Source organism: Calidris pugnax, unplaced genomic scaffold (genome assembly GCF_001431845.1).
Source record: "Calidris pugnax isolate Ruff unplaced genomic scaffold, ASM143184v1 scaffold133, whole genome shotgun sequence".
Classification (NCBI taxonomy): Eukaryota; Metazoa; Chordata; class Aves; order Charadriiformes; family Scolopacidae; genus Calidris; species Calidris pugnax.
In genome coordinates, this window is record NW_015090977.1 from 818881 (window position 1) to 831377 (window position 12497).

The 12497-nt window shown below is 42.6% G+C and overlaps 1 protein-coding gene across 1 annotated transcript in view; it reads right to left on the bottom strand.

Annotated features, from left to right (window-relative positions):
* The window catches only part of VPS53 (VPS53 GARP complex subunit), a 64603-nt gene that overhangs the window by 33880 nt on the left and 18226 nt on the right, over nucleotides 1-12497 (bottom strand). Inside the window, exons 5-11 of the mRNA XM_014953328.1 lie at nucleotides 11010-11096; nucleotides 10616-10731; nucleotides 9348-9467; nucleotides 3664-3742; nucleotides 2302-2445; nucleotides 993-1135; nucleotides 218-359 (exon numbers count right to left, since the gene is read on the bottom strand). Coding sequence (XP_014808814.1) covers nucleotides 218-359; nucleotides 993-1135; nucleotides 2302-2445; nucleotides 3664-3742; nucleotides 9348-9467; nucleotides 10616-10731; nucleotides 11010-11096 — 831 coding nt within the window. The remainder of the gene's footprint in view (nucleotides 1-217; nucleotides 360-992; nucleotides 1136-2301; nucleotides 2446-3663; nucleotides 3743-9347; nucleotides 9468-10615; nucleotides 10732-11009; nucleotides 11097-12497) is intronic.

Genomic DNA, 12497 nt, shown 5'->3' on the forward strand with positions numbered 1-12497 from the left:
TGAGCCCTGTGCCACAGCCACTCTGCAAGACCAAGGATCACCTTCCCAATTGCAACCCACCAAGTGCAATCACACTAAATGCTCTAACCTGCCAGTGCAAGGGGAGGCTGCAGGTGACACTTTGCAGTCTCCCATCACCACAGCTCTGTGTGAGAGGGAGTTTTTATCCCCCAAAGCAGCTGTGGACTAAAGGGTTGTTGTTTAGAAATCCCCTTACCGCTGTCCCATCAGCCAGAGTGCAACCTGAGAAGCGTTTAGCCAGGAGTCCTTCAAAGTTGGTTGTCCTCTGAATTGCAAACAAAAGCAATTTCACTTCAATCTCCTTTGCTCTTGTGCGCATTATCTTGGAAAGCTCTGTCCTGAGAGGGTGAAAAAAAAACAAACCAAAACAAAACCCAAACGTGATTTTCTATAAAACCACTTTATGGACTGCATTTCAAACATAACCATAGTTTTTCAGAGCTTTGTGGGTCACAGGACCCCATCTCCTCACACCCCAGCCAGGAAAGCCTGCAGTATCAAACTTTGGGAAGCACAGTGTCTCTGCGTGGGGTCCCAGAACGAAGCCAATGGTGCTACTGGGACACCAGCTGGCACTTTCCTCTGGTGTCCCACCTCTGGCTGGCAAAGAGCACGATCTGAGGCACTCACACCATAATCAGCTCATGCTATTTTACCTGGCCTCTAATATAATTGATTTTTACCTCTGTTATCACCTCACTCAACAGTACATGCAGTTTTAGTGATGCTTCTCAGGGTTTTCCCTCTTGACTTGCTTTTAATCATGGGCAATTCCATAGAGATAGAATCATAGAATCATTCAGGTTGGAAGAGACCCTTGGGATCATCGAGTCCAACCATCTACCCTACTCTACATAGTCCACCCCTACACCATATTAAGACTGCCTTTAAAGTCCTGGGGATATATGAACAATTTGGCAATAGACAAGCCACCCTTATGTTTTACAGAAGGTGAGTCCCCATATGCTCACCTCGTGACATGGCAGAACTCCACGGCGATGCGCTCCGTCATGCACCACTCCTGGGGGAACATGCGCCCGTACTTCTCCTCGTAGTCCACCAGCTGACGCTTTATCCAGGCGTAACGCCTGTCAATCTTATCCAGCCAGGCCACCTGAAATAAGATGGAGAACATCACCTTTACCAGCAGCAGCTGCTAACATTCAGCCTGACTGCTTAACTATGCTGCTACAGTTTCGCAGAGCAGCTTGGGCTATCGATCAAAGCCAACTTGACCGCTATTAATAATAGTGTGAACGCTAACAGTCATTCTTCAAAGGGCTTAAACACATGCCAGACTGAAAACCCTATCTCGTGCCAATTAAGGGAGCAAGTTCTGTTGAAAATGAGGATAACAGCACTCCTCGATCACGTAGGCGCTATTGAAAACTCAATCCAGTCATAATTTATTTGATCCCACCCTCTTTGTTTCACAGACAGAGAAATTAAAGTCAACAGTGGCACGAGAACACAGAAATTTCTGGATTCTCACTTTCAGTTGGTTTTCACACTCTGGGGTCTGTGGACCCACAAACTTCTACAAGAATTCTTACAACATGAGCAGGATGGGATTTTTCCCCCCTCAGTATTAGTGCTTTCTGGTCAAAAAGTAGAAAGATTAATCCAAAAAACATCATTGAAAGATGCTGTTTAAAAAGAAGCATCTTAGCCTTTTTCTCTTTTTTGTCACAAACTTAAAATTTCAAAATTGTTAAAAAAACATTTTGATCCAAAGCTAGTTTTGGTGGTTCTGGGTTTGTTTTTTCTTTGTTGTTTGTTTGCTTTTTTTCCCAAATCCAAGATGATTACGGTAATTTTTAAAAAAGCTGTTAGCATCAAGACAGGAAGTTTAAAAATTAGCTACAAAGATTAATCCACTTCCTGGAAACTCTCCCCCCACTCCCTGCCTTTTTAGGTATTTGGGGATTTTTTGTTTTCTTGGAGTGAGGTAGTGTTTTTTTTCCAAGTTTTGGGTTTGAAATTTTTAGACTTGAATTTTTCAACCCTTTACAGGGCAGAAAGTGTATCTAAGTTGAATTTATTTCTTTACTATAGGAAGGGAAAACATTTCCAGTGCTGATCTACACAACTGAGGTCTCAGGCGGGAGGAATTCATCCTGGCAGAGATGATATTGCCTCCCAACTCATCGTCCAGCCCACAACACACCTGCAAGTCACCGCTTCTCAGCCCTCGGGGGAAAAATACTTCACCACCGGAACCTGTGAACACCAGCAGAACAAAATGCAAAACCCACATGTAGCTTGCTAAGCTTCCCTTACATCTTGGTTTTCCTGGAAAAGGACCAGATACTCCGAGAGGTGTTGTTTAATGAATTTCTTGATTATTTCCTGTTTGATTCTGGGATCCAGGACATTGGCGACCAGACACGCATCACGTAGGACATTGCTGGGTCCCCCAGGCCTCTATCAAAATAAACAGGAACATATAATTTGAGGTTAAATAGCTGAATGGGTGACTGTAAACTGTACTGCATCTTGGTTATCTTGTTTTTACCCTTTCCCATTATCATTCTATTTTTGATGTTTCTGCTGCTGCTCTTTATTATCACTTAGGCATTTCTTCTGTTGGATGAAAACTGAGCTCCTTCCATTTCACTGGCCATAAAGTTGCTCTGTTGCTCAACAGCCAGAAAGGTCCCTACCACAGAAGAGCAGCCAACTCCATCTACAGAAAGAACCATTGTCCCATTGCTTCTGCAAAGCCTTGAATCAGCCTAGATATTTGAAGGAAGTGGCTGATTGCAAGGCCAAATTAATGGGAGAATTAATGGGCCCTTTTCTGCAAAACTGAAGGCCAAACTAGTGAGGGGAAAAAAGCACTCTAGAGATGATCAACTTGCAACACTTCAAGTAGCATCTCCTGGTCTGTATTGGCATATCATGATGTTAGTGGAAGAGACAGAAAATTTAGAAGCATCTAAAAAAACCACCACTTTTGAAGCTACGGCATGTGCACAGAGATTTCCCCTTCACCAAGGATCTGTTCCAAATAGTTTTCTCCTTTCCATACTTGCTAGTTTTACAAAGAAACCAGCAGAGCTGGTATGCTGGAAGATGGAGCTAGTGTTTTCTTTGAAATAAATTCAAATTGACACCTACCCCCCGGCATTGTTTGCAAACATTTGGATGCATAATTTTGGGGAAGCACATTTGGTGCCTTAGCCCTAGCCCAGATTTGTATCTGTGCTGAGTAAACCAGAGACAAAGTTGGTGGCAGCACGTCAACAGACAGCCTGTGCTTGGCTTTCCAGAAACACAGTATGAACCTTTCGTGTCCAGCAAATAAGCAGTGACCTGGGTGAGATGTGGAGGGAACCCCACTCTGTCTACAGGGCCATGAATGAATTGCCTGGGGTATTCCTCAGCTGCCTCACAGACCTCGCTGCAGTAGATGTGAAGAGGAAGGGTGGCATTTCTCCCCCACATTCACTTGATAGAAACAGTGAGAAATATACCCAGCACCCTACAGCTTGGGAAACTCGTCTGCTTTCTAAAACAACTCCTGAAACAGAGAGAGATCAAATCTAGATGTAAAATGAGATTAAAACCAACGATAGCATCGCCAAATAGCTTTTCAGCAACACTTCTCAATGGGAGGAAGAGGGGAAGTGAGAGCTTTACCTTTGTACCTTGGGAAGGAAAGGCTTCCTCAAAGTCAGCCAGGATCTGCTGTCCCAGCTCATTCTGCGCCGCCTTCACCCTGAGGAGGACAGAGGGAGCAAGGGCTTTGTTGGTGGTACAACTTCTTTGGTTTGTTGTCTGGAAACATTACTACAAAGTAAATGAAATGCTACACAAAGGGTTTTAAGGGATAAAAAAGTGTGCTGAAGAAAAACATCCACATTAAGAAAGCCTGTGTGTCAAAACTGGGAGAGTGTTTGCTCCTTGAATGACACCAGGATGGCAACTCCAGCTCTATGGCACTGATCCCTGAGCTGGAGCAGGACACATCTGAGATGCTCTTGCCCTACTGCAATTTAGTATTTTAATAAGGGCCAGTTAATCAGCTGAGAAATCAGCAGGGTTCCTTTCATGCCAACGTGATTGATTTATCTTTACATCTGTGTATGTTGATCACATTTCACCAAAGTACGTTGCCAACATATAAAAAGCTTCGCAATGTCTCAATCTTCACCAGGAACCTCTCTCAGTTCCAGGTGCACTGACCTACTTTTAAATGCATCCATGTGAATACTGCTGGCTGCAGTTTTATCCCATAAATCCTCCATGTCTTAAGAAGCATAAAAGAGCAAAGGTATGAAAAAGTTTTGAACAAACCACAATCTTGCTATTTAGCTGAGAGAATAAAGCTTCCAATTTCCAGAAATAAAAGTCAATACGGCTTAATTGATACTTCTAGGGAAATGGAAATGCCTACACATACTAGAAGGAGCCAAAACAAACAGTCAGGCACTTATATCCCTCTGCAGCCCCTGAATTCTTCCATCACTTTTTATTATACTGGAAACGCTTTAAGGTCTGAACTGATCATTCAAAGCAGTGGATTTTTCCACTGAGATTGATCTGTTAGAAAGAGTGGCTGCATTAACTTCTGTGAAAATGTTTGTTCAGACTGCGGGGAGAAGGTTTTGGATTTTTTTTGTTGTTGTTTAAGACTCCTCAACCTTATCAAGGAATGATCTGCTGCTTTAATCTTCCCATTTGAGGTCCATTAGTAGTGAAACTCTACAAGATGTCCTGGCGCTGGAGAGTAAGCTGAATTCTTTAACGGTGCCAAATGCAGAATATTCTAGTCCTTTAAAAGTGATGGTTGAAATACAACTTTTTATCTGTGATTTAACCGTATGTATGACCTGCCTTATCCAGGATTTATTTATGGGGATTTTGGTGGAAAAGCTTCCTGCCTGCAGTGTCAAACGTAATTCTCACTTAAGCTCTCTGCTTCACAGGAATGTTTAGAAACTCTTCTACTCATCCAGGTATAAATCCCCAGTTAACACCTTCAGGACAGTGAAATGAGGAATTCAACCACTATGTTGAAATAGAAGAAGTGGGAAATTTAAGCATTAAGTAGGAACCCAGCCCAGCAACCACAACTACAGATATAATCCTGCTTAAATTGCACAGGTAAGTACGAGTAATTCATGTGAGAAAGCACCACAGAACCAAATCCTTTGATCCTTAAGAAAAATTAGGAAAAAAAAAAAAAACTAGGAAAAAGACACTAAGCATGGACTGAAAAAAATTATCTTTTGAATAATCAAGAAACAATAAATGTTTGGTATTAAGGGTCAGAGAAATGAATGAGTTTGTATAAACAACTGGAAATATTAGCTGTGGTACTTCTACCCTTAGGATCAGCTACAGGGACCTTCCCATGTGACAGCAGCTGCAGCACAAGCACAGGAGAGGCACTGAGAAGAGCAGCAGCCAGATTCCTAAAGACTCAACAAATTTAAAAGAGGCACTGTCAAGCAGCTAAAAGCCCTGTCCTCGGGCTTTGTTGTTTTAGGCTCTGATTCAGAAAAGTACTTAAGGACAGTCTTAACGGGGATTCTCATACCCTTAAATTCAGAAACTTGCTGAACTGGGATGTTAAAAATGTATTTCTTTAAAAAAAATCTGTCCTGCTTACAAAAATCTCTCAAAAGCAAACATGGAAAATGAGTTTTAGCCTATTTTTTTTCCCCTTCATATTTTGTAAGATAGGGATAGGGCAGAGACATCAAAGTAGCCAAAGGTTTAGGTGTGTGTGAGCACTGATGGGGATCCTCACTGCCCTCCCAGTAACTATCACTCTTTATATGAACACATACACAAAGACACTCACAATTCTTTTTTTCCACGAGCACGGACCCAGAAACATGAAAACCTTTATGCCATCTCTTTACAGAGTGATTCCTTTAGGCAGAGAACACAGGAAGGCACTTGCTTTAGCCACTAGAGATTATTATTGCTCCCCATGGAAAGTGTGAGAACTTTCAATAATTCAGAATAAAATTAATGCAATGGAAACTGCAACAGTAAAAGCCTCTGCCCCATGACTGGCTTCACTCACATTCACTGCTGAAGGACTGTTTCTGCACGTGTATAAGAGCTGATAACAGATTTAGGATCTCTCCTCAGGTCGGTTTGATAAGGAAATCTTTCCCTGACAAGATTCAATCCCATCCTGGCTCACTGCAGAAGGGAATTGCCTTTTCCTGGGGCTGCTTGCACGTGCCAGAACCTTTGGTTACAAGGCTATTAGTGAATTTTGTTTCTCTAACTTTTGTTTTATTATTAGTGGCTTTTGTTCTCTGTTTCCCCCGCCTTTAAAAAAATAAAAACAAGAAAACCCACTGTTATGTTTCAAATGACATTAAATTACTCGAAACCGCAATTCCTTTAGCCAAAGCTACCAGAAATCTTAAACTACGCCTGGCAGCTTGCTGAGATAAAAAGGGGCTGAGCTAGCCTGTTTTTATGTGGCAAACTTGTAATCATCTTTCTCCTAAATACTTTCCAGGCTTTTTTCCATTATCTGCTAAGCTTTCTCGACCACTTTCATGGGTGGGTTTGTGACCACTAATTGTAGGCTCCCTCCACAGACAGAAAACAGAGAGGATTGAGAGAGATAACAAAATACTGCTATTTACTACAGCAAACAACTTTGACTGCACGGTATAAGAAGCTGTTTTAGAAACACGATTAGGAAAATATTTATATTTGGATGCGAGTTGTAACATTTTTTATATCAACACTCAACCATGTCGACAAAAGAAGCCAATTAAGAGTTCAGTCAGGTTTCCAATGAATACTTTACAGTGGGATTTTGTTTGGTTATTTTCAAAGGGACAGAACAGGTGGAAAGCGACATTAAAACCACATCATTAGTTTTCACAGCATCTAGGAGCAGGAACCTAAATTGAACACCCCATGACAAAGAGCACATCCAACAACGCCAAGCAGGCACTTCTCCTTCCCATGGTTTCCCATTCAGATTTGGCTTCACTCCATTCACTCCAAGAAAGAGAGGCTCTCTATTAAAGAAAGCAAGAGAATCTGCTCGTTTAGCAGTGTATATAATAGACTTATTGTATGTAATAGACTTCGGTTACTGTCACAGGTCTGTGCCAACATCTACTAAAGCATTTCTTGCTTTCGCAAACATCCAAGAGGCTTCGCTTGCACCATTAAATGAAATTCATGAGATGCCAAACCCTGGTAGTTTCACAGCTAAAAACAGCACTGCGAGAAGCCAGGCAAACCTCCTTTGATGTCCCATGAAGCACAAAGGTATTTCCAAGCAAAGAGAGAGAAAAGTCAACTCCAAATTGGGCCCTAATATGTACCAGTGTAGTCAAACTCCACAGCAGCTCTTGCCCTGCCGTAGACCTCCCTGCAGTGATTTGCTGCCTGGATGTCAAGCACCCTGGGTGCAGCTCTCCTCCTTTCGCCCCGCAAGCAGCCGCTTCTATCGCTACCAGATGGTGCAACTCTCCCTGTGTAAACACTGGAAGGAAAAACCCTGCCGAGGCCATTCTAAAAATAGGACGACCAGACTTTCTTGAGCTTTTCAGATCCTTATCTTGAAGGGAGAATAAAACAAAAGAAGTTTTCCTCCATGTCCTTGCCAGTCTCTCTGGCGTGACTCGAAACCACCGTGCCTTTTAGTAGCAGCATGAATTGTTTTCTATAATTATGAGCAACTACAAAAGTATTAAATAATCATCCATCAGAAAGGGAAAACCAGGCAGAATTCTGGACGAAAGCTTGAATTATATTTGGCCTTAAAATGCCCAATGACAGCAGGTTTCTGCCCAAGGGCATTACCACTCCGGAAGAAAACAAAGCGAGCCATCTTTCTGAGCACGAGGTTGGAATAGACAACTGCCTAAATTCAGAAAAGCACTGACATATGTTTATATTTCCTTAATGTTCATGTTCATTTAAGCAAATGCTTATGGTCAAATGCTTTGTTAAAACAAGGCTCCATCTCTCTCTCTCTCTCGATTTAGGGCGGATTTTAATTTCGCTTCATTTCATGGATTCCATCTGGATTTTCTGGAAGAGGTATCTATACCGTAAAGAAAGTCCAACAGATTTACATGAAAATATTACAAACAAATCACTCAAACACTGTTTCCATCACTAAACAGCACAGGCAGCCAGCTGCTGTCTTAGCAAAGAGAGTCACCAAAAAAATTAATTAGTGTGCCTGGAAGGCTCCTTCAAGTACCTTTGTAATGAGTAAAGTCATCTCAGGCATCAAGAGGATGGTGCTGATAGATTTTTCAATTTTCGCACTGAAAAAACCACTGTCAGGTGTGCTTGTATCATTAAGAAGGTTCACCCCTAACGTTAATAAGCTGTTTTCACCTCCAAGCTGTGCTCAGCACTACTACAAGCTGTTAAGCAAACACCATGTGCGTGATATAGGAGAAATAAAGCTGCTGTAAAGCTGGAAGAGCAGTTTTGGCCAGGGACAGCAATGGCCCCCGGAACAGGGAGGGCCTTGTTCCCTCAACACCCAGCTGTCACGTCCCAAACAAAGCCAAAACCTGCAAGATCTGGTGGCTTAGTCACCCCCGAGCCCTCACCTTCTACTGCTGGGAACGGTGAGCACGTGCTGGTGGAGCCACACCAAAACTCACCAAATCTAACCGTGTAACTCCACATTAGAAAAACCAAGACTATACAAGTTCAGCACAAACGTTCAGAGCAGTCGGGTGTTCTATGTGTAATTTTGAGAAGATTTGCTATAAGCCTCAAACCTCAGCAGAACTGGGTAATGGGAGCAGGTTTTGGCAGAAGAAATTCAAGGTGCTCAGAATAACTGCATTTGGGAAACGCACAAAAAGAAACCCTGGCTGCTGAAACCCTTGGGCAAGTCTGCAGTTTGACAGCAGTGAGGCACGTGCCTGGGCAGAAAGGGGCCCCAAGCACCACCATGTTAATGACCATATTTCTGCTTCACGCCAGGCTGCTGAACTGCATCACTGAGGTTAAGAAAGCAGGAGGAAGCATCACCTCAGGGTTCACCACAAACACCCACACATGAAGATCACATAAACCGATTTGCACTTCCATAGATTACTCCAGGTAAGGTAAATTAAAAGCCAGTCAATGAGAAGCGCAGATAATTCATGAATTACATCCGTACTGATTAACTGTTATTTAATAGAATAGGCTGATCCAGATTTGAGCAAACTGTGTCCAATTTTAACCTGTTTGTTTTGGCTGGAAAGAAGCTCAAAGGACCATGTCCAGCCTTTACATCCTTGAGAAACTGATCCTGCCTAATGCATTTTCTAACCTTCCCTCCCAGCAGGATGCGAGTGCTCAGGGTTTGAGCATTTTACCTTTCGGAAAGCTGTCGAATCTGAGGAATGCCCATGTATTTGTTGAAGTGCTCTAACACATTCACGACACCTTGGAGAAGGTTGGCAACTTCCCCATATTGTCTCCTCCTGGTCATAGCCCTGGAGAGGAAATTAAAGATTTACAAAGACAGGTTCAGTGAAAATCCTGGGTGGCAATTCCACAGGTTACCTCATCCCCACTGGGTCACGCTGGTCCCCATTCACATTTATTTTTCTAAAATACACAACTCTTCATTAACATTCCGATGCAGCATTAAAATTTCACTTAACTGATGCTAAAATAAACCAATCCGGCACACATCTAACAATGCTTCAAAAAACATAAATGTCAAAAGCAACACTTGGCAAAGAACATGTAAACTACTGAATGCATCCGCTTCCCAGTATGGGTCCGGAGGCGGTAAATGTTATTTCTCTGTAATGACCTGAGTTAAGCCATTCGTCATCACACACAAAGTGTGAGTTCAAGCTTCACAGGGAGGAGAATCATTATGCTGAAAAGCTATTAGCCTTGACTTCTGTTAATAACTTTCACAGGGAACTGAGAGAAAAAAAAACCATCAAATTTATTTATCTTTATTTCATCCTTTAGGATTATTCCAATGGCGACAGCAGCTTAAGCAAAATTTAATTCTGAACATTTAACAACCCAGTGTTCGTGCAAAATCTGCTACAGTCCAAGAACAGGCTGTGCCTGGGTCTCGCAACTTCACAGATGCAATATGTAAAAAAATTGATTTTCCTGCTCTGTGTGTTCCTCAAGCACATCAAAAAACCCACAAAGGATTACTAGAAACATTTAACCCCACTTCATACACAGTACAAGCTGTAAGGCTTCTTTGAACTCATGCTCAGAACTAGAATAGACCTTCCCAAAAAAAGAGATCTCATTCCAGTTTAAGACATGAGACTGATAAAAATCCCCCCCAAATCCCTGAAGAGCACATCACTAACGAGGACACCTGACTGCAGAGGCTGCCTTAGTCTTTAATGAAGACAGACTCATTCCTTATCACCAAGGACCAACACAGCAATTCAACCAACTGATGCTGCAAACCCTTAAATACAGCAACAAGGGTTGCAGGTCACTCAGAGCAGCACAGAAAGAATCCGCCAGCAAAAATCAAGACTGCAACCTATTAAGCTTAAATTTCCCCCCAGAAAAAAAAAAGCAGCTGTTACAGACTGCACCAAACTTAAGCACTCTGCAGTGGTGTCAAAGCAGCACTACGAATTCACACACTTACTCCAGGGAATCCACACCCCCTGCCAGCATGTGCAGGTGATTGAGGGTGGTGATGGAGGTGGTCAGGTGACGCTTGGCGTGATCCAGCTGCTTGATATCCCGTGTGATTTCTTTAACCTAGCAAATCAAAAAAAAAAAGGAGAGTCTGGTTAAATATCAAGCCACAGCAACAAAATTTTAAGGAGATAAGAAGGGCTTTCTCCTCTCTTCAGGACTACAACCATGGGAGCTCTACAGCCATGCCAACACAAGGACAAGGTTCAACACATGGCTGACAGCAAACTACCAACCAGTCAGCAGGACCAAAGACAAAAATGTTCTCTTCTTAATGAGAACTAGAAGCAAAAGTCAGCATCCCCCTCCCTTTCAAAGGCTGGAAAGAAACCGCTGCTCACCATTTGTTCGGATTTTTCAGCCTTGTCTTTAATATCCTTAATTTTACCAAAGAGCTGTTGAATGGCTTTCTGGGCTTCTTCCAGGGCCTGGAAAAGAAACAAGGTCAGAGTAAAAAGTAAACCTGCATTCAGTTTTCACCTTCTCAGAAAGACACAGCTGTTGCCTACAGCCCCTGGGCTGGGGCAGTGGAAGGGACCTGTTTTCTTACAAAGAAAATATGGTCAGCACATCAAAAGTCAATGTACCATGTTGGGATTTTTAACTTGAGTGGACCAGGGCTGCAGCATCCACTTTGCAATAACACTCTGGGAAAATCTGATTGAGATATTCTATGAAAGCACCTCTGTAATATGAACTATGAATAAGTTTAAGGTTACTGCGATAAATTTCGAAGTGCTAAGTGTGGAAAAAGGTATAGAACTTACTCCTGATCAATACATACTTAGAGCAGGAAAATGAAACCTCCACAAAACCTCTATGCTCATCATTAATTCTAAATAAAAAATACATGTTATATATGGAACACTGATTGCTTGCCTAAACCCCTCACTGAATGAGCAGGATATTCTCCTGTTGGAAAACATGATGCATATTTTGTGGATTCCATTGGGGTGGGCAGCTCAGCCTCCCCCCCACCTGCAGGAAGGCACAGAAAAGAGGACATGGGTTTAGCAGAAGGTACAGAGGGTCGAGCACAGGAAACGGACCTCACCTGGATTTTTGCGCTATTTTACTGCTTCTTGGGGCATCTGCTCCCCTTTATAGAACCATGGTGCACCCTGACCCCACACCACCAGCGTGAGCCGCACGTGGATTCAATGAGCGAAGCCACATGTCCAAAAATCACATGTCCAAAATCTGACTTCTGAAGTAATTCAACACGTTTTGCCTTCCCAGGCTGATAACATTTCCAGCTCCAGCTCCACTTTGTTTCCCGCTGTTAAGTGGGCTTCTATCCCTCTGTTTTTATAGCCAGTCCCATGACCAAGGTTACAGCGCAAGCTACAAGCTCCTGCAGCAAATAAATTTAACACATCTTCATTTGGAAATGTATGAGCTAACTATCTGCCAGGAGCTTTTGCTGGAACGTAGCTACATTATAATAAAAGTATAAAAGTTGGAAACGTTTTATAATTCATTTTCCAGAGTGGGGGGGGGGAAAGTCTCCTCTGAAATATCTTCTGAATCATGTGAAAGTGAACACTTTATCTATTAGTGTCACACAGCTAACATATAGCATGTTCCAGCAGGGAAATGAGCACACAAATGTGCTGCAGGGACGACTACATCAGCAAAACACCACCACCTTCCTCCTCATCCAGCTCCAGCCAAGCCACCTTCCAGAATAAAGTTTTCTCTTCTCTTCCATTTAAAGGCACGTGGATTAAGTGCAAACCAAAGAACTAAAGAACTCTCCTTTCAACATATTTAACTATAGTCTCTGTACTCAGTCCCAGCCCGTGGCTGCAGCATGTTACTCGAGGGGG